General features: G+C 38.9%; 1 protein-coding gene across 14 annotated transcripts in view; it reads right to left on the reverse strand.

Annotated features, from left to right (window-relative positions):
• col12a1b (collagen, type XII, alpha 1b) overlaps positions 1-23,137 on the reverse strand; it is a 243,441-nt gene that overhangs the window by 212,775 nt on the left and 7,529 nt on the right. For 8 of the 14 annotated variants that reach the window (XM_087298603.1, XM_087298607.1, XM_087298602.1 and 5 more), the window contains exons 3-10: positions 18,788-18,904; positions 14,369-14,512; positions 13,922-13,978; positions 10,673-10,936; positions 6,939-7,103; positions 6,639-6,812; positions 6,252-6,542; positions 2,782-3,384 (exon numbers count right to left, since the gene is read on the reverse strand). The exons of the other annotated variants lie outside the window; for them this stretch is intronic. In XM_087298603.1, the coding sequence (XP_087154729.1) occupies positions 2,782-3,384; positions 6,252-6,542; positions 6,639-6,812; positions 6,939-7,103; positions 10,673-10,936; positions 13,922-13,978; positions 14,369-14,512; positions 18,788-18,904 (1,815 nt within the window). The remainder of the gene's footprint in view (positions 1-2,781; positions 3,385-6,251; positions 6,543-6,638; positions 6,813-6,938; positions 7,104-10,672; positions 10,937-13,921; positions 13,979-14,368; positions 14,513-18,787; positions 18,905-23,137) is intronic. 14 annotated transcript variants of the gene reach the window in all.

Here is a 23,137-nt window from a genome sequence, read left to right on the forward strand (position 1 = left end):
TCAAACACACTGGTTTTTAACTACCAAGTGCTCCTTTAGATCCTGCTTACTTGGTTTAGTTGTGTTTGATCAGGGTTGGAGCTAAACTCTGCATGAAGGTAGATCTCCGGGAACCCAGAGTAGACCCAGAGGCCAACATCCTTTTTAAGCAGTTACAGTCTTAAAATCAGACCCAACTCACTTCTCCTGATGTTCAGAAGTTCCTGCTAAATTCTCAGGCGTTAATTCTCACTGTTAGCTAGTGGCTTACCAGCCTCTTTATTAAGATATTGGCTGTTTATTAGTGCTTATAAAGTACATATTCTGTTTGATTTTATTATACATCCCTAAATCTACCCAATACCTAAACCGAACTACTACCCTAATGAATATTAATGAGCAGCAAATTAAGATTTTAAGTCAAAATGGTTTATCAATAGTGAGAATTGTACCCTAAAATAAAGTGAGACCAACATTTTCAAACACCAAGCTGTTGTTTGACTTAAGAAGACTTTAGATGCAACACACAACCACTACTTTTTGGTTCTTTTGCGTTTTGTTTTGGTTAAAATGCTCTCTTTTTTTACCAGTTTTAGACATTTTTGGGGTCAAACAAACCTATTAGATTTTGGTACAAAACCAGAATTTGAAGCGTATATCGATGAATGTCTAGACCAGAGGTGTTTAACTCAATTCTGGAAATCTAACTTCCAGAGTTCAGATACAACCTGGATCAAACACCCCGGTTTTTAAATACCACGTGCTCCTTTAGATCCTGCTTAGTTGGTTTAGTTGTGTTTGATCAGGGTTGGGGCTAAACTCTGCATGAAGGTAGATCTCTGGGAACCCAGAGTAGAACCAGAGACCAAACAGACCCAGAGACCAACATATTTATAAAGCAGTTATAGTCTTAGGGTGCTTTCACACCTGTAGATTGATTGTTTTGTTCTGAAACAGAGATTAAAATTGTTACAATGTTTGTTTTGTCCTTGGTTTGGTTAACTTTCACACAGCAAAGTTTCTAAATGGACCGAAATAGTTAAAATGTGTCATGTGTGAGTAAACTTTTATTTTTCAGAGTCCCGCTCAGCTGTCATAAGCCGTTATTTTAATTTATGATTATGAGCAATGAGAACATTATAAGTGAAAAGCTGCGCTTTAATGTAAAATAGTGACAGCCACAGACGTCGTCACCATACTGTATATCAATCAGAGGTCAGACTTTCTCATACAGAACCATTGGCTAGAATTATGCATTACAGGCTTTACATTTTGGACAGAAATAACAGATAACAGCTCTCGTTAACAGTTCAGATTGCTTTCACTTTCATATTCGACATGAAATGCACATTGGAAAGAGCCTGGTTTGTTAGTCTGTTGGATCATATTGCTTTCTCATGATCCACTCCAGGGTTCGTTTCAACCGAGCCGAGACCACCTCATTTATGCAATGTCGGACCGATTGCCGTGAATAAAAGTTTGATTGCAGTGTTCACGTATGACCAAATGAGCTGAGCTGAGGGGGCAAAAGCACCAGGTTCCGAAACAAACACCTAGGTGTGAAAGTACCCTTAAAACAGGACCCTTGTCACTTCTCATTTTGATGCTCAGAAGCTCTTGCTTAATTCTTAGGCATTAATTTTCACCATCAACTTGTGGCTTACCTGCCTCTTGTTAAGATATTGGTAGTTTATTAGTGCTTATAAAATACATGTTATTCTACATCCCTAATCCTACCCAATACCCAAACCTAACCTACCTTAATAACTACAAACAAGCAGCAAATTAGGGATTTGTTGAGGCAAATGGCTTATCAAGAGTGAAAATTGTACCTTAAAATGAAGTGTGACTTAGGCCCCGTTTACACTAGTGCGTTTTAGTTTTAAAACGCCGTTTTAGATCAAAAACGATCCGCGTCCACACTAGCGTTCACCTAGCGTCTCTTAACATATCTCCGTCCACACTACGCCACCAAAAACGTATATCACGTGACCATTCGCGCACTCTGGGCATGCGCGTTCTAGTATAAACAGAAAGCATGTGTCATGCTCGGCATTTGGTTATTGTTAGTCAACAAACGCCAGTTGAACATTAAACACGATGGCAAAGAAAGCAAGAGAGGTGTTTTTGTGGACAGACGACGAGGTAGAGTTGTTACTAAATGTAACAAATGAATCACTGCACAATGGCGCCTAAAACAGACAATAGTGCAAACAACACTCCCATTTCTGTATCCATGTTGTTGTTTACAGTACTGTCTTCCGGTAGTGTTAAAGCCATGTGTATAGTCATGTGATAGGGACTTGACGAATAAGGGAAGGATACGCAATGACACAAAAGCCCCAATCAGGTAGTGAATCTCAGCAGTCCTGTCTCCATTTTCAGATGTCTCCGTTTTTCCTCATCCACACTGAGACAGAACAGCAGCGTTTTAGAATGAAAACGGCCTCTCCAGCGTTTTCAAAACGCTCTGTTTTCGGCACTCGAGAACTCCGGCGTAGTGTGGACGGATGGCGTAACCGTAGCAAAACTTATCGGTTTTAAAGCGAAAACGCTTTAGTGTAAACGGGGCCTAAAATGTTCAAACACCAAGCTATTGTTTGTCTATAATAGACTCTAAACGCAACACTCAACTATTACTTTTTTACTACATCTTCTAGTAAAGGGCAAGCAAATAGTGTAAAAAGGTGATTTTGGTTCAAATAAGCCTATTAGACTATGAAATGCATATCAATGTACATCTAGACCCACAGACCAACATAATCTAAAGCAGTTCGAGTCTTAAAATCAGATCCTACTCACTTCTCCTCTTGATGTTCAGAAGCTCTTGCTCAATCCTCAGACAGATGGACTGGGTTAGCTCGTTGGAAATCCTCTGGAAAGCATCAAAGTCCTCTACGGTGTACACATGGGTCTCCGCTGGAGGATTAGCAATCGCCTCTAGCTCCGAGCGGACGGCATCTTTCACACCCACTGCAAAAATCTCCACATCAGTGTTTCTGAGCTTAGCAGCTGGATCTTTGAAAGCGTCCGAGGACTTCCCATCAGTGATCAGAATTGTAACGCGTGGTACGTTCTCACGAGCTCCTCTCGTTGCAATAAAAATCCTCTCTCTCACGTACGTCATAGCTTTTCCGGTATTCGTAGAGCCTCCTCGATAGGGGAAGGTTCTCACGGCTTTGACCACAGCATTTAGATCATGGTGGGTATTGAGGTAGAACTCGGTGTATGGGTCTCTGCTATACTGGACCAAGCTGATTTGAACTTTGTTCGGTCCGATGTCAAAAGTGTTGACCAGGACTTCCAAAAAAGCCCGAACTTTAGCAAAGTTTGTAATCCCAATGCTGTAGGAACCGTCCACCAGGAGAACGATGTCGGCTTGTACATCCACCCCCAGGGAACATTCTAGAAGCAAAAAGCTTGCGGGTCAACCTATTGTTTATTCAATGGATTACGGTGGATAGTTGATGAGTATGATCTATAACAGAGAACTGGATTGCTCATGACGCCATATTGGTATGTCTTACTTTGAGTTCAATCGAATTAATAGGATACTGTATGATTTTAAATGAGAAAACATTGCCTGAGAAGACACCTGTTTGGATCTGAAGCCTCCATTAGTACTATCTTACATACTCAAATGGCCTAAACATTAAATTATTATTTATTTTGGATTGTGAAGCATTTCTGCTATCATAAAAATATTGGGAAGATGATCTAGAAGAATGAAAATATCTTGTTTCTGTTCTTGGTTAATACTAGGCGGGAGTAATTGATTATTTGTGAAATTACCTGGTGGCCTGATGGTCAATAATCTGGCCTGCCATCTAGAATCTGGTCTGCCCTTCCCTCTTCACTTACCGATTGCCTCACCCTTAACCAATCCCCCAGCCTCCTCATCTCCCCCCTTCACTTACCGATCACCGCACCTCCTAAACCCCGATCCACCATCAACCCCACTCCCACCTCCCCGGCTGTTCACCTACCGATCGCGCCCCACACTCCACCCAGCTATTCACTTACAGATTGCTTAGGTGGCTTCAGGTACAATAAATTTCCCAGCTGAAACTACTATCCCAGTCCGCCCCTGATGGCAATACAATTTAAAAAGCATAACGGTAAATCATATTTGTATATGGCTCTTTACACCTGCTTTAAAAAGAGACATTATTTCGAATTGTACCCATGACGTGATTTTGTTATTGGAGTATATTATTAAATGTTGTATTATATTATTAAAAGTTGCTATAAAATGGAAGTTAAGATTATCCATTTTTTGCTATCCTGGGATGCGTTTCCTAAAACCATAGGTAGCCAACTAACGTCGCAAGTTCAGTCATTACAAACAAGTTTATTGATTTGGCATTTCCCAAATACATCGTTCCAACGAACATTCGCAAACTGCATCACAAACTTGTACGTTTTCAACTACACCTCTAGAGCTGTAGTTAGAAACATAGCTCCTGGTTGTGTTCTATTCCCAGTTACCCCCCCAATGCCCTATTCATTTAGAATATTCTAATGTTTAAACTTCGATTGATTGAAAAACAAACATTAAAATCATTTATTTTAAGTAAATTTTTTTTTGCTTTTAAAGTATTTTCACAGTTCAGTTTTAGCGATCTTCATAATGACAATTGTGTTCCCTTTGCAGTGCACTTTGAAAACATTTACACCATTTTGAATGCAGCAGTGGCTCATGACGAAAGCTATAGATGACCTATTATTTAAATGTGGAATTTAAATTATGGCTCCATTTACATTACGTCAAAGAGACGTAAATTACGTTACTTTGTGAAAACAGAAATATAGCATACATTAGTGGTAGGTTATTTATTAAGAAATGAATCTGTAATGTAGGCTGACATGACATGGGCCTGTTGGTTAGAGATTTTCTGCAATGGTTTGAATGTGTCAAATTGTAAAAAAGTAGACAAAAAAAACAATATCCAACTAATAATAATAAATTATAAATAATAATAATAATTATTATTATGTTTATTATTATTATTATTATTATAAATAAGTAGGATTTTTTCTTTTCTTTTTAAATGGCCTACTGTAAATTACAACCATTAGCCTAACGATTTATATATAAGATTAGAGTGCTAGCTAAGTGGTTTTATGTTTTAGAATAGAATATGGAATATTCTCAATAATATTTGTAAAGGAAACATAAGTAATATAGAAACTGAGTTCATGTTTATACCAAAACAATTTTTTTTAAATGTGTGTGCATGTAAAACAATATAATTTGCATAAAAAATGGGGATTTTCTCAAAAGAAGATGTAACTACCCCATTTAGAGCATCATTATGGGCGTTTTACGTTATAACTAGGCCCACACGGAATCTGCGCACGCCAAATTCCGCATATTTCTGCAGATTTTTAGCTCATTATTAATTCTGTTTATTTGCTTGAGTAAATGTGTAAATCTGAATTTATTCAGTTTTTATTCAGTAATTCATCACTTTTTATTTAATATATTGAGGTTTAAGTTATGATACTCTGCTGGATACTCCCAAAACAATTCCTGTAGAAATTAGTAGATTTTTACCAAAATTCTCAGCAGAAATAGCAAAAAATGTCCGCAGATTCCGTCTGGCCCTGGTTATAACTGACGTGGTTCAAATGATGGATCTGCAACAGAGAAACTACAGGTTTTGGGAAACACTCGTCATTACATCGTTCTTTTCCCAAATGGCGGTCTGTCGGTCTGTCGGTCAGCTGGTAAGCGCAAAAAGAAACTGCGTCATACCGCCCGTAGTGTTTGTTTTAAAGGCAAAATGCAGCCATCCATTCCTCTGGCTACATAATTCGCAATCTTTAGAAATGTATATAGGGGTACTTTTCTTTTTCAAAACATTTCTAAACATAATAGTTTTAATAACTAATTCCTAACCGACGACTTCTTTTAATCTTTGACATGATGACAGAACATCAAATTTTACTAGATACTTTTCAAGACACTCAAATTCAGCTTAAAATGCAATTTAAAGGCTTAACTAGGTTAATTAGGTAAGTTATTGTGTGGTTATGGTAAATAAATAAGCTTAAAGTGAACCTGCCATACACTTTAGGGAACATTTTGTCTTGTTTTCATGCTGTACCGCAAGCCATTTTTGACTGATCCCTGTAGTGCAGACGTTGTAGCCCTCTATCAGTAGGGAATAGTAAGATGGCGGATCAAATACCTTCATAGCATCTCAGCAGTTTATAACGCAATGAGCAATCCAGTCATTATAAGATCAACATGGTAGACTCTTTCTTACCTAATGATACCTTCAAGGGTTGAGTTTTCTCCATTGCCATAACTGCCTCGCTGGGCGTCAGACCTTTAAGTGCAAACAAGCTAATCTCATACTCTGTATCAGGAGACAAATCCCTCACATTCACGGAGGTCTGAGTCGGCCCAACATACAGCTCCTGGCGCTTGCTGCCGGCCAACATGGGAACCATCTGCACCTTGTATCCAGTCACTTCCCCAATAGACGCATCCCAAGTCACCCGCATTGACTTGGACGCGACCTCTGTGACTTGCAAGTTTGACGCTGGTTCAACGACTGCAAAATAAACAGAAAAAGGAGCCATGTTTAATGCGTGGGGTTGTGTTTAGTAAACCCGCTGCGGCAGGTTTACACTTGTTATTGTTTGTTTACCTTCCTCTCCGCTAGCCAGCGAGTTGAGCTGGTCGTCCACACTGCTGCACACCTGCGCGATGAACGATTTCTCCACAGCTTTGATCATGTCGAAGTTTGGCACCGTGTACACGTGCGTTCTGTAGGGCGTTGAAGACATTTGCTTTAACTCTTCCTCATCTGCTTCTTTGATCCCTGAATGAAAATAATAAATAAGAGCATGAGATTCCTTTCAAGGATTTCTTCGGGGCAGATGGATTTCTTAGTAAGCTTCCCAGTTCTGTGAGAAAGCAGGATAAGCAATGATGAACGACCACATACCCAATGTGAAGATTTCCACTCCAGCGTTCTTTAACTTCTTGGCGTAACCCTCCACGGGGTCCTGAGATTTCCCGTCTGTGATAACAACAGCTACTCTGGGGAATCCCTTACGGGCACCGGCGGCCTCTGTGAACATGTTTTTCAGCAGGTAATCCAGGGCTTCACCTGTACAAAAGATGAATTGAAATGCACATGATTACTATGTTGTTAAGGAGTAATACAGGATTTCCACTCTATTCAAAATATCAAAATACCTGACTTTTCTTTGAATTTCAAAACAAAATTTTCATGACCTGCTTGCCACAGATTTAAATATAAATAAATGTTTTAAAATAAGCCTCTCCTGCTCACAAAGGCAGCATTTATTTCATCAAAAATACAGTACAAATTGTAAAATTGTGAAATGTTATTGCACTATAAAATAACAGTTCAAAAGTAGGTTATCATTTAAATATTATCATTTATTCCAATGATTTTAAAGATGAATTTTCAGCTTCATTAATCCAGTCTTTAGAGTAACATAATCCTTCAGAAATCCCTCTATTATTAATTATTATTATTAATTATTATTATTAATTATTATTATTATTATTATTATTATTATTATTATTATTATTATTAATAAAAGCAATAATGACGAGTAATAGTTTCATTTGAAACTACACACAATATAAAAGCTGTTTTTTTTTGGGGGGGGGGAGGGGGAGGTTATAAATATTTAACAATATAACATTTTCTTTACATCTAATAAATGTCACCTTGATGAACAGAATAATTTTCTTATAAAAAAAAAACATGAAAGAAAACCTGACACCAAACTTTTGACCGGTAGTGTGTTAGTGTGTGTGTGTGTGTGTGTGTATGTATATGTATATATATATGTATATATATATATATATATATATATATATATATATATATATATATATATATATATATATATAGTGATTGCAGACCATATACTGGCACTGGTGAGAAGGATCTATTGAATAAAGTAAATGGGTCCTATCATACACCCGGCACAATAGGCGCAAGACGTGTTTGCCCTGTCGTATTGCTACTTTCAGACCAACGCAACCTTACTTTTTCTGGTTTCCGCCACATTGTTTAAATAGCAAATCCATTTTCACCGCTTTGTGGACTCATGGGTGTTCTGGACTAGAAAAGAGGTGTGTTAAGGCGCATTGTTGCCACATTGCTATTTTGAGGAACTAAAAAGACTGCGCAATAGACCAGCGGAAAGCAGATCTAAAGTCTAGCGCAAAGCGCATTAGTTGTGCGCCTCACTTACACTTTACTTAATACACACAGGATGTACAGCAAAACACAAATATCTTTACAAATGAAAAAGAATTGGGCAACGCAGTGGCGCAGTAGGTACTGCTGTCGCCTCACAGCAAGAAGGTCGCTGGTTCGAACCTCAGCTCAGCTCAGTTGGCGTTTTTGTGTGGAGTTTGCATGTTCTACCTGCGTTCGCGTGGGTTTCATCCGGGTGCTCCGGTTTCCCCCACAGTCCAAAGACATGCGGTACAGGTGAATTGGGTAGGCTAAATTGTCCGTAGAGTATGAGTGCGTGAATGAATGAGTGTGTGGATGTTTCCCAGAGATGGGTTGCAGCTGGAAGGGCATCCGCTGCATAAAAATGTGCTCAATAAATTGGTTCATTCCGCTGTGACGACCCCAGACTAATAAAGGGACTAAGCCGACAAGAAAATGAATGAATGAATGAATGAATGAATGAAAAAGAATTACAGGATTAAAATATTACAAAAATTATTATTTTCTACATTAAATATAAACACCACTGCCTCCATGCCTTCTTCATCTCGGGGGGGCTTTTTTCAGTTTAGTCATGACAATCTGCTTTTGAATAATGTTATTATTATTAAAAGTAGTATTAATTATATGCAAATTTATATTAGTTTTATTAAAAACAAGCTTAGATTTGTCCACAAGTCAGGTTTTGAACATATAGGGCATAAGAACAGGATGCGTCTTTGGATATAACTCAGTTATTTGACCACACTTTGTTACTATTGTTTATTTATTTGTTTGTTGGAAATTAGAACTGACTTTAGAAATAGTTGTGAAACAAATCTTTGCGCTTAAAAACAAAATCAATTATGTATAGGCTAATGGATGTCTGCATACAACATTTCTTATCCACGAAAGAGAAAGTGAAAGTAAAGGCAGATTGGAGAAGGCTCATTCTTTATCCTCTCGCTGCAGATAGTCTGTTTAACTGTTTTCTCTCTAGTAAAGTGTTCAGTTTTTCCACTTACAGTCCGCCATGTAAATAGCGAATGCGCCATGGCGCCACACAACTGACTCTTAAAGGGAATGGAAGATGAGACTCTAATTGGCTTAATCTCAAAGCACACCTATAACTTATTAAGAGAATAAGCTTAACCCTGTTAGACCATGCATCGCAGCGCAGAGCGTATTTTTCAGTCTTTAAAATAGCAAAAGTGGATTAGGACATGCCCTTAATGCTTTGCGCCTAGATCGTTTAAATAGAGCCCTATATTTTTGTTTTATGTGTTCACAAAAGAATTTATCATTGATAATAAGGATTGTATAATAAGAATAATAAGTATAAGGATTGATAATATTCCAGTAAAGGGATATGGTCTGTTTTGAGAAAGTTTTTTGGTATTTTCCTGGTATTTGAACATCTCTGAATCATTCCAGCAGACACACAATGTCATAAGATGTTAATATCAAGTTAGATTTAGGTTTTGATGTCAGGTGACCCAAATTCAATGTCTAGTCAGCGTCCAATGTCATTTTGATGTCCAATAATGACGCTAAATGATGTTGACATTGGGTTGATTTTAGATCCCACATTGAGGCAACATCTTAAACCAACGTCATATTGGCGTCACATACTGACATTTATTCATCAGGTTTGGCAACCAAAATCCAACATCTGGTAGACGTCATAGTGGTAAAGTCCACACAACGTCAAGATGTAAAAATTTTAGATGTTGATATTTGGTTGATTTTAGGTCAGACATTGACATCAAACTAACGTTAGGTTCTGGTGTCAACACGATTTTCATTTCCAAACAAACTGCAACGTCCCCACAATGTTGGGGTACAACAGTGGTCTCAAACTCAAGGGCCACAGCTCTGCATAGTTTATCTCCAACCACCTCCAACTCACACCTGGTTAATAGTCTATAATAATCTTGAACACCTTGGTTATTTAGATCATCTGTGTTTGATTATGGTTAGAGCAAAACTGTGCAGAGCTGCGGCCCTCCATTGAATCGAGTTTGAGACCTATGGGTTACAACATCAATCTGACGTCATGTGTTGTCTTTGGAGGATGAGAGAGCTCTCAGATGTCATCTAAAATCTTAAATTGTGTTCTGAACATGAATGAAAGTCTCTTTTGATTGAAACAACACAAGAGAAAGTAAGTTTTGGTTTGGACTAACAGTTTGCCAGTTGATGAGCATGACAGAGAAAAATATGGAGCTGGAAAATAACCTAACCATAACAAGAGGCATGAAATAACGTCCTAAAAATGCCATGGACAAATTACATTTTGATAAAGGGAAACTAAAACTTGTAACCTGGTATACCATAACTTGGACGAATAAACATTTTTCTGACTTTCAGTGTCTCAAAATCCTTTTAATATTCCGTGATATTGTGCATGACCCTTGGGAACCCTTATATTATTATGCGTAGGTCTCAGTTTGAATGCATAAGTGTTAATGTGGTACCTGTCATGGTGTTTCCACCCTTGTATGGCAGATTGTTAATGGCTCTGAGTAGATCGACCCGTCTGAAGTGCTGGTTAAGGTTAAACTCAGTTCTGGTGTCGGTGCTGTACTGAACAACACCCACTCGAGTCTTGTCCTCTCCCAAGTCAAACGCGCCAGCCAGGGCTGCGATGAAGTTGCGAATGAATTTGAAGTTTTCTCGTCCGACACTCCAAGAGCCGTCCACCAGGAAGACAAGGTCAGCAATGGCACCTATTGAGCATTCTAGGGAGACATAATGAGAGGTCAATGAGTCAAAAGCTCTGCCCTGGACACATTTGAAAATACATAAACCACTCAAATATAAACACATTTGACAAAAAACTCAATGTCTAAGTGGATTTTAAATTCAAGAAATATACCATGCATTTGATTTTGTTAGATTTTTTTATGTTGGACAAATAGCTTTGTTAATGCACCTTAAGCCTGATTTATACTTCTGCGTCAAGTGACCGGCGTAACCCACGGCGCATGCAACGCGCATAGCTGTGCATTTATACTTCTGCGTGCTGTCTCTGTTGGTCTGCATTAACACTTCCGAAACGCTTGTTGGCAGTGAAGTGTGAATCTTCCTCTGTGTCGAGTTTCTTCGCTGCTTTTTTGCGTTCCCTAAACACTTTCGGGATGTACAAGTGGCTCAAACTCGCTCATTTTGATGCAGGAACTGGCGGACATGCAACAACTTTAACTATGAGGTAAACACAAAACAAAACTTTTCATCCGTAGCTCCTTCACGGGACTCCACACTTGTAAACAATCGCTCGCGCCATTCGCGCGGCTCTCGGTCCCGCCCAGACTCGTCAGCGCTACCAAGCCGACCAATCACAGAGCTTCCGCTACGCGTCAATGCGACATGTAGTTACATTTTTTGAGAGGTGCACGTCAGTGACGCCGATGGCCACGGCAAAGGGCTATGCGTCAGCGCCGTAGCATACGCCGGCGTTTGACGCAGAAGTATAAATCAGCCTTTAGGCAGTAATTACAGCCTCAAGTCTTATTGAATATGATGCCACAAGCTTGGCACACCTGTCTTTGGGAATTTTTGCCCATTCCTCTTTGCAGTACCTCTCAAGCTCTATCAGGTTGGATGGGAAATGACTGTGTACAGCCATTTTCAGATCTCTCCAGAGATGTTCTATAGAATTGAGGTCTGGGCTCTGGCTAACCCACTCCAGAACATTTACCGAGCGTTTGTGAAGCCCCTTCATTGATAATTTGGCGGTGTGCTTTGGGTCATTGTCCTGCTGAAAGATGAACAGTCACCCCAGTCTGAGGTCAAGAGCACTCTGAAGCAGGTTTACATTCAGGATGTCTCTGTACATTGCTGCATTCATCTTTCCCTCTTTCCTAACTAGTCTTCCAGTTCCTGCTGCTGAAACACATCCCCACAGCATGATGCTGCCACCACCATGCTTCACTGTAGGGATGGTATTGGCCTGGTGATGAGCGGTGCCTGGTTTTCTCCAAACATAACGCCTGACATTCATTACAAAGAGTTCAATTTTAGTCTCATCAGACCAGAGAATTTAGTTTCTTATGGTCTGAGAGTCCTTCAGAGGCCTTTTGGCAAATTCCAGGCGGGGAGTGGCTTCCGTCTGGCCACTCTACCATACAGGCCTAAATAGTGGATTGCTGCACAGAAGGTTGTCCTTCTGTAAGGTTCTCCTCTCTCCACAGAAGAACGCTGGAGCTCAGACAGTGTGACCATCAGGTTACTCATCACCTCCCTGACTAAGGTCCATCTCGCCCGATCACTCAGCTTAGATGGCCGGCCAGCTCTAGGAAGAGTCCTGGTGGTTCCAAACATCTTCCACTTATGGATGATGGAGGCCACTGTGCTCATTGGAACTTTCAGAGCAGCAGAATTGTTTCTGTAACCTTCCCCAGCCTTGCACCTCAAGACGATTGTCTCGGGGTACTACAGACAATTCCTTTGTCTTCATGATTGGTTTGTGCTTTGACATGCACTGTCAACCCTGGAACCTTATATAGACAGGTGTATGCCTTTTCAAATCATGTCCAATCAACTGAATTGAGCACAGGTGCACTCCAATTAAGCTGCTGAAACATCTCAAGAATGATCAGTGGAAACAGAATGTACCTTAGGTCAATTTAGAGCTTCACGGCAAAGGCTGAGAATACTTAATGTATGTACATGTGATTTTCAGCTTTTTTTTTTTTTTTTTTATAAATTTCCAAAAAATTCAAAAAACTATTTTTTCACATTGTCATTATGGGGCATTGTGTGTTGAATGTTGATGAAATAAATTAATTTAATCCATTTTGGAATAAGACTAACATTAAAAATGTGGAAAAACTCAAGCCCTGTGAATACTTTCCGAATGCACTGTACACGTATGCTTGACTGTTTGTCAAATTATGAAGCAAAAAAAAAAAATGAAGGGGATCACCCTTGCATAATAGCTTAACATTTATCTATTACACAACACACATCGTTCACAACTCATTCTCTATTGATTCATGAGTTGCGTCTCTATATAAGGAATCTTATTAGGCAAGTCATGACAAGTCACTCCCTCTCTATTGAACTCCATTAATCCTAATCCTCCATACACTTTTAATCTTGCAGTCGAAAAACGATTTAAGGAATTTGCTGCCGTTGAGCAGATTGAGTCTGCAATGTCTTTGGTGAGATATTGGCAAACCCTTACGGTAGACGGGACAGGACAAGAAGTTGCTGACATGCCTTTCTTTATTGCTGTAATTAGATTCGCTTATTTTCCACTTGTGCCAGCACTGTGAATGGGTTTTGTTAGCGGGTTGTCTGCACAGGACATGCTAACTAACCATTTTGGTATTTGGGGTTGGAGGGTTTGGATTTTTCACTTCTGCTTAATGTAGGAAAGTAAAGCTGTTCACCTTCATCTGGAGGACAAGGCCGCAACGCTCTTGTAAAGAGAAGAGTTGTAAAGCTTTTCCACTTTCTGCATTGCACAAAGTTTGGGGGGTTTGTTTTAAAATCAGGCGCAAAGGGACCACTTACAAACTCTCGCCGAAAAGCCACGCTGGAAACGTTGGCTCAATTTCTCATGTCTGGAAAACTTAATGCTGACTAAACAAGCTAAATTGTTATCAGCAATCATATATTTGGAAAAGAAAGACAGGCATGGGCACATTTGCCTATTGACTGGTGTGGAAACTCTCAATAAAACAGAGCAATGGAAAGAGCCTGGAGGTGTGTGTACTTACTGACTGCATCTGAGACCTGAGGTTTCCTGGTCCCTCCTTCAAAACCGCTCGATTGGACTTAAAGCGGACATAAAAAAACACATACAAAAGTCAATGAAGATTCATGTAAAGACATTTCTCCTACTAAATGAATTTCCATCCCTTCTTTAGTAGTTTGTGAATATTTAAAGGAATAGTTCACCAAGGAATTAAAGAAACTTTTAAAGGTTTGAAACCACATGAAGGACAGTAAATGATAAGGTAATTTTCGCTTTTGGGTGAACTACAGTTACTCTTTAATAGAAATTACAATCACAAATGGCCAATTCTACTTCGAACTACTTCAGAAAAAGTAAATAATAACAACAAAACAATGTATTAAGTATTATTTTACAAATGAAATTAACTATGACTGCGGTATCCATGCATTAACGGCATACTCAGGCAATACGATAGATTTCCACTTACTTGTAATTTGACCAGAGATCGGTATACTCTCTTCTGATCCCAAATATGACGTTATCGTAACAACATAATCCACATCGGGGGTCAGATCTCTGATAGAGGTTTTGGTTGAGGTGGGAGAAAGTGTAAATTCTTTAACAGGCTCTTCTGCAGAGACAAGGGAACATTTGCAATGTACTGTACAAGGTTAAAACGCCACATCTTGATATACATTCAACGTCAAGATAACATCTTTATTTATAAGTAGATAAATCTAGTCTAGACACACAAAAGCTGGATTAGGGAATCATTAATGACTTCCCAAGACAAGTGATGAGTAACAGTCCAGGTTTAAATCATTTCTAAAAGGGCACGCCAGAACGCATTTCCCAAGAGTTGCCTGTGGCGGTGAGTTTAAAGGTTACTTGTCGTTTACCAGATGCTTTCTTATCGCAAGCAAAAGCACATCTACAACAGGGATGGTTCCCCACCAAGCAGCCTGAGGCTAAAGGAACACTACTGTTTTTGGAAACAGCCTATTTTTACAAAAACCCAAGAGTTGAAGAGTAGAGTATTACAATTTTTGAGGAATTTAGACAATCTCCGGCTCTAGTGGAAGCACTTTTAGCTTAGCTTAGCATAGATTATTGAATCAAATTAGACTGTTAGCATCTTAATAAATAATGACCAAAAACTTTAGTTTATTTTTCTACTTAAAGCTTGACTCTTCTGTAGCTCTATCATGTACTAAAGCCAATGGAAAATGAAAAGTTGACTAGGAACTATACTCTCATTCTGATGTAATAATCAAGAAACTTTGCTGCCGTACTATGGCTGGAGCCGTGCAATGATTTTACGCAGTGCCTGAAATTAGCAACTTCCATCAATATAACAAACATGACCACCTGCTTTACAGGAACCATGCCTGGCAACCATGGAGATATTTTTGAGAGATGATTCACAACTATTTTCAGGCAGTGCATAATATCTCATTGCCCTTGCTGCAGCCATGGTCCGGCACCAAAGTTCTCTGATTATTATAAGAGTAATAGTCAAAGTCCTTCTCAAGGAAAGTCTGTTCACTCAATGGCCCTATTTGCAACTCCCAAAGGCAGTATATCCAAGACCAAACTCCTATCTGAACGAACAGAGGAATCCTGAAATCTCAAAAACTGCAAGCTAAACTCAAGGTTTAATTACATATTTCAAATCGGCAACAAAATCTGAAGTGATCTTTCCCATTACTGCTGTTGTTTAACTTCCTTTAATATAACCAACATGACCACCTCTTTATACAGGGAGTACGCCTTGCAACCATGGAGACTTTTTGAGGGTTGATTCAGAACTATTTTCAGGCAGTGCATAATATCTCATTGCCCTTGCTGCAGCCATGGTCCGGCAGCAAAGTTCTCTGATTATTATAAGAGTAATAGTCAAAGTCCTTCTCAAGGAAAGTCTGTTCACTCGTTGGCCATATTTGCAACTCCCAAGGGCATAATATACAAGACCAAACTCCTATCTGAATGAACGGGGGAATCCTGAAATCTCGAAAACTGCAAGCTAAACTCACAGTTAAATTACATATTTCAAATCAGCAACAAAATCTGAAGTGATCTTTCTTATTAGTTGTTATTTAACTTCCGCCAAAATAACCAACATGACCACCTGCTTATACAGGGAGTACGCCTTGCAACCATGGAGACTTTTTGAGGGTTGATTCAGAACTATTTTCAGGCAGTGCATAATATCTCATTGCCCTTGCTGCAGCCATGGTCCGGCAGCAAAGTTCTCTGATTATTATAAGAGTAATAGTCAAAGCCCTGTTTAAGGAAAGTCTGTTCACTCGATGACCATATTTGCAACTCCCAAAGGCAGTATATCCAAGACCAAACTCCTATCTGAACGAACAGAGGAATCCTGAAATCTCAAAAACTGCAAGCTAAACTCGCAGTTTAATTACATATTTTAAATCAGCAACAAAATCTGAAGTGATCTTTCCCATTACTGCTGTTGTTTAACTTCCTTTAATATAACCAACATGACCACCTCTTTATACAGGGAGTACGCCTTGCAACCATGGAGACTTTTTGAGGGTTGATTCAGAACTATTTTCAGGCAGTGCACAATATCTCATTGCCCTTGCTGCAGCCATGGTCCGGCACCAAAGTTCTCTGATTATTATAAGAGTAATAGTCAAAGTCCTTCTCAAGGAAAGTCTGTTCACTCGATGGCCATATTTGCAACTCCCAAGGGCATAATATACAAGACCAAACTCCTATCTGAATGAACGGGGGAATCCTGAAATCTCGAAAACTGCAAGCTAAACTCACAGTTAAATTACATATTTCAAATCAGCAACAAAATCTGAAGTGATCTTTCTTATTAGTTGTTATTTAACTTCCGCCAAAATAACCAACATGACCACCTGCTTATACAGGGAGTACGCCTTGCAACCATGGAGACTTTTTGAGGGTTGATTCAGAACTATTTTCAGGCAATGCATAATATCTCATTGCCCTTGCTGCAGCCATGGTCCGGCAGCAAAGTTCTCTGATTATTATAAGAGTAATAGTCAAAGCCCTGTTTAAGGAAAGTCTGTTCACTCGATGGCCCTATTTGCAACTCCCAAAGGCAGTATATCCAAGACCAAACTCCTATCTGAACGAACAGAGGAATCCTGAAATCTCAAAAACTGCAAGCTAAACTCAAGGTTTAATTACATATTTCAAATCAGCAACAAAATCTGAAGTGATCTTTCCCATTACTGCTGTTGTTTAACTTCCTTTAATATAACCAACATGACCACCTGCTTATACAGGGAGTACAACTTGCAACCATGGAGACTTTTTGAGGGTTGATTCAGAACTATTTTCAGGCAGTGCATAATATCTCATTGCCCTTGCTGCAGCCATGGTCCGGCAGCAAAGTTCTCTGTTCATTACAAGAGGAATAGTCAAAGTGCTTTTCAAGTAAGGTCTGTTCACTCGTTGGCCATATTTGCAACTCCCAAGGGCAGTATATCAGCTAAGCTCACAGTTAAATTACATATTTCAAATCAGCAACAAAATCAGAAGTGATCTTTCCCATTACTGCTGTTGTTTAAGCTTTACTTACATTTCAAACAAGTAATTTACAGTTTGCGCCAACTTCTGGGCATTCGCAAACACTGGAAGAACAAAACTTTGGTAAAGTATGGAGGATAACATTGGAAGATCGTGATAACTGATAGGATGTGCTGTAAAGTTTTTTTTTTCTCCTGTCAAAAACAATGCAGGCATGTAGTGATCGCCAAATGTCAAAGCTTGATGTCACAAACAAGTGAATCTTCAGATTCCTGCTCAGAACTGTATGGCTATGAAGTTTGGCGATTGGAAATTTCAACCGGATGGTGGGACATTCGTTGATGTAGCCGCCATACTAAGAGTTGCCCTTTTCCCCATTCAAAGTAATGCTAGTGAGCCATCTTTGTATATCCCCCGCTGAAAAAAACAGCTTAAACCAGCCAAGGCTGGCTGGCTGGTTTTAGCTGGTTGACCAGGCTGGTTTTAGAGGGGTTTTGGCCATTTCCAGGCTGGTTTCCAGCCATTTCCAGCCTGGTCTTAGCTGGTCAGGCTGGGAGATGACCAGCTAAAACCAGCTTGACCAGCTTAGCCAGGCTGGGAGCCTAGCCAAAACCAGCTATGTCCAGCTTAAACCAGGCTGGTCAAGCTGGTTTTAGCTGGATTTAGCTGGTCATTTTCCAGCCTGACCAGCTAAGACCAGGCTGGAAATGACTGGAAACCAGCCTGGAAATGGCCAAAACCCCTCTAAAACCAGCCTGGTCAACCAGCTAAAAACCGCCAACCAGCCTAGACTGGTTTAAGCAGGATTTTTCAGCAGGGTGTAGTCTTTAGTGTAGTTCCTAGCCATATCAGCATAGAAAATAGCAACTTTTCCTTTTCTACTGGTCTTAGTACTCAATAGAACTACAAAAGAGAAATTATTGAATCTCTTTGGTCATTTTTTTTATTGAGATGCTAATGGTCTAATCCAATTCAATAATCTATGCTAAGCTAAGCTAAAAAATGCTCCCTCCAGACCCGGAGACCAACTGAATGGATTCATAAATGGTAAAACTCAACTGTTTAACTCTTGGGAGTAGTAAAATGAGCCTATTTTCAATAAAAAAGTGGAGTATTCCTTCAACCCTGGCAGGTCCGAGCAACCCTTAGTTGGAGCCAGACCTTTTTAATAGTTATTAACAAAGCATACAGGCTGAAAAATCAATATAATGACATTTATCCATTAAGCCACTCACACCTCCCTCCCCTGTGGTATGCAATAGGGGGGATGGGGGGTGGCAAATTGTCAATTGCCATTAGGAAACTCTGACATCAAATATCTGCTTTGATTCTGAAGTAAACCTAGAGGCAACTGTTTTCATGCTGGTGTATTCTCACCCACCTGTATCTGACGTCACTTGTACTCTGAAGCCCTCAACCCTTGACAGCGGTTGCTTCCATGTCATTTGCACTGTGTTTTCATTTAATATCTTAAACCTCAAGTCTGACGGAGGCATTACTGTGGAAAGAGAAGGCGAATCAAGTTATCTCCAAGAAACCATTCCAAAATCTGTATTTATGAGAAGTGCGCACAGGTTTATGGACGAAATCCCAACAGTGGAGATCATTGTTGGGGAAGGACTCAAGGCAACATGGAACAAACGTGGACGACGGCCATTTTGGGTCAAAATGACATCTGTTTGAGCTGTCTGACCGCAGGGCCATTGACTACTCAAGCATAGACACGTAAAGCACGTTCCACAAAGATCTCAAGAAAACATTACACTGGGCCATAACTCACAACGGGCATGCAGTTACTGCAGTCAACAGCTAGACGCGCTACATTGAACTGCTTCATCACAGATACACTACCTGACAAAAGTCTTGTCGCAAATCCAAGATTTAGGAACAACAAATAATAACTTGACTTCTAGTTGATGATTTGGTATCAGAAGTGGCTTATATGAAAGGCAAAGGCCTCTAGATTACGCTTATTTTCCTTAAATAAAATATGATCATGCCTTGATTTTTAATGATTTAATTAGGAGAGTAAGGTCTGACTTTGCTTTGACAAAAGTCTTGTCACTGAACAGAAATAATGTCCAGTATAGAATATAAAGTCATGCTGCAGTGGAAACAGAATGAATATTGTGTCTGACTCCATCATGAGCTTGGAGGACTGCATCCATACATCTCTGCAATGACTCAAATCACTGATTAATAAAGTCATCTGGAATGGCAAAGAAAGCGTTCTTGCAGGACTCCCAGAGTTCATCAAGAGTCTTTGTGTTCATCTTCAATGCCTCCTCCATCTTACCCCAGACATGCTCAATAATGTTTATATCTGATGACTGGGCTGGCCAATCCTGAAGTACCTTGACCATCTTTGCTTTCAGGAGCTTTAATGTGGATCCTGAAGTATGAGAAGGAGCGCTATCCTGCTGAAGAATTTGCCCTCTCCTGTGGTTTGTAATGTAATGGGCAGCACAAATATCTTGACACCTCAGGCTGTTGATGTTGATCATCCACTCTGCAGATCTTTCGCACACACCCATACTGAATGCAACCCCAAACCATGATTTTTTCCTTCACCAAACTTGACTGATTTCAGAGAGAATATCGGGTTCCTGTAGGTCTTCTGCAGTATTTGTGATGATTGGGATTCATCTGAAAAATCCACCTTCTGCCACATTTTCAAATGATCAACTAGAAGTTATTAGTTGTTGCTTTTACAACTGGGATCGACAACAAGACCTTTGTCAGGTAGTGTAGACATCGAGTACATTTACATGGACAACAATACTCAGATTTTAATATGATTAAGACAATACTCTGATTAAGAGCCTACCTTATAAACCAGGAGTGGGGAACCTTTTTTCGATCAACGGACATTTACATTTTTTAAAGACATCGTTTAGGGGCCATACTAAATTATTGAACATACTGTATAAATCGTTTCCCAGAGATAGGTTGCGGCTGAAAGGGCATCCTTTGCGTAAAAACATGCTAGATGAGTTGTCGGTTCCTTCCGCTGTGGTGACCCCGGATTAATAAAGGGACTAAGCCGAAAAGAAAATGAATGAATGAATGAATGACTGTATATATCACTAACCTCTCTAATGAGATGGTTGGAACTGCTTCTCTTTTTATATTATAAACATGGATTTTTGATTGCTTTATTTGACTTAAGTCATAATCAAACTAAACAGTACTTAAAATAAGACATGGAGTATTACTATTTTAGTTGCATTACTGAAGTTCAGTACAGACATGTAAACCTCGCAATCAAACCATTACCAAACTATCGTATTACTTTTCGCTACATTTTGCGATGAAACGCACACATGGCAGTTGTCAAGCATTTGATGACTAATAAACGAGAATGGCTTCAAGCAAGAGAGAGCACATTTTTGGTAAACGGGAAAAAGATGACTATGCTAAGAATTCTGGAAGAACATAACACTATGAAGAGCCTTGACTTTGTCATGGGGGAATGAATGAAATGTTAGTGAATGAAATGGCAGAGGTGGCCTCATGCTTGAAAATTTGTATCCGACGTCATCTGTTTGCACACACACTCTAAAAAATAACTCAAGAGGTCTGTTACCAGTACATACTTTAATGCATTGTTGTATCTTAAAAATTCTAAATTGCTGATTTGATTAAAACTTTTAAGTTGTCTGAATAATTTTATTAAGTTTTCACAACAGGAAAATATTGCTAATTACATCACCTAAAAATGCAGCTAATTTAAGGGTAAATATGTCTGCCAGTTAGTTTGAAACAATATTTAACTAGTGGCAACCCAAAGAAATTTGGTTAATTTTATTTTTTTTTCTACAAAAATTGAGTTCTGGATTTCAAAGCTCCTCCCCCTCTGAACAAGCAAGAAGCAAGTCTGGACAAGTTTTAGGCAGACTGTTTGGCACAAAGAACATTTTACATTTTAAGGTGAAACATCTGGGATTTGTTTAATTTCCAAATCCATGTCCTCCATTCCAGAAAGTTTTTTTCTTGCTTTATAAAATTACACAAGAATTTAAAGAGAAAACAAAAATGTTGTTGTTGAATGTGTTTGTTACAAGCGACTAAATTAATAGTAAATTTGAAAACACACAATTAACAATTTCAGCTATTTCATTTATTTGAGGGTCTAAACTTGAAAACTTGCATGAATAATTGTGTGAATTAAGTTCATAACACTGGATTTATTTTACATTTTAATTTTAAAAAGTAGTTAAAACAACTAGATTTTGTTGAGTACTCAACTTAAAAAATTGAGTTTATGCTATGTAAAAGTGCCGCTAGTTGTAGAGGAAAAGCCCATTTGGCTAACATAATAAAGTTTGTTGTCTGAACTTCATTTTGTTGTAACTTGAATATATTGATGCAAACTGTTGCGTTAATGTTTTTTTTTTTTGTCTAAACAATCATTTTTGCATAGTGCATAATGAAAGAAAATTAACAGCATCGCAAAATTAAAAACCTCCAAAAATTATATATGATGCTATAATGACAAACACAAAATGTTATTGCGTGAAACCCCGGAGGAATCTAGCATCGAATGCTGACGTAATGATGTTAATCGAACTATGTACAACAGTTATAACCCTAATAAATTGAATGAATGAAATTGAGTAAACTCATTGCCTCAATTTAATTGAGTAAGGGAGTCTCCTAAAACTTGCATTTTTAAATTTATTCAACTTGCCGGTTTGGTAGATTCTACTTAAATAGTTCAGTTCTGTGTGTGTGTCTGGGTGTGTAATATGAAAAAAACTGTTTAAAAGAAAAATAAGTAGCCATTTATTCCCATTATGGGGAATAATTATACATGAAGACCTGTTTTCTGATTTAAAAAAAGACCTTAATAGGTTGTACAAATTTACAGTCAAGACTACATTAAAAACGACTTTTCAAAGGATTAATTGCGATTTTGAGCTAACTATACTTGAAATCTTAAGTTTATATAAGTTATTGTATATAAGTTAAATTAACTCATATTTTTAGGTTACAGGGCCAAAACGCTAAATTTTAAGTAATGTTCAGTCAACTTTACTTAATTGTTTAAGTAAGGACAACATTACCCTACTGAAAAAAACAGCTTAAAGCAGCCTAGGCTGGTTGGCTGGTTTTAGCTGGTCAACCAGGCTGGTTTTGGAGGGGTTTTGGCCACTTCCAGGCTGGTTTCCAGCCATTTCAAGCCTGGTCTTAGGCTGGGAGATGACCAGCTAAAACCATCTTGACCAGGCTAGCCAGGCTGGAAGCCCAGCCAAAACCAACTATGTCCAGCTTAAACCAAGCTGGTTGTAGCTGGTCATTTTCCAGCCTGACCAGCTAAGACCAGGCTGGAAATAGCTGGAAACCAGCTTGTAAGTGGCCAAAACCCCTCTAAAACCAGGTTTAAGCTGGGGTTTTTTCAGCAGGGTAGGGTTTACAGTGTATGTAAAATGGGAAAAAGCAACTCATGTAAACACCTTAATAATATTATTGTCTTATTCAGATTAAGGTAAATAATTAGATCACTGATGTCCATGTAAACATACTCATTAACTGTACAATGAACAGTAATGGCTCACTTTTTGAGTGCAATTGCATTAAGGAGGTAGTTTTCATTGCGAATTGCTTAAAAGGTGCACAACAACCTTTAATAATAACAATAATGAGACATGAAAATGCAGGAGTGACAAACAAATATATAAACAAAAAGAGGTTATGCAACATGGGACGAACCAATCTAGATGATCTAGAA

This window comes from Danio rerio, chromosome 20, assembly GCF_052040795.2.
Source record: "Danio rerio strain M-AB ecotype USA chromosome 20, GRCz13ab, whole genome shotgun sequence".
In the NCBI taxonomy this organism is placed as follows: Eukaryota; Metazoa; Chordata; class Actinopteri; order Cypriniformes; family Danionidae; genus Danio; species Danio rerio.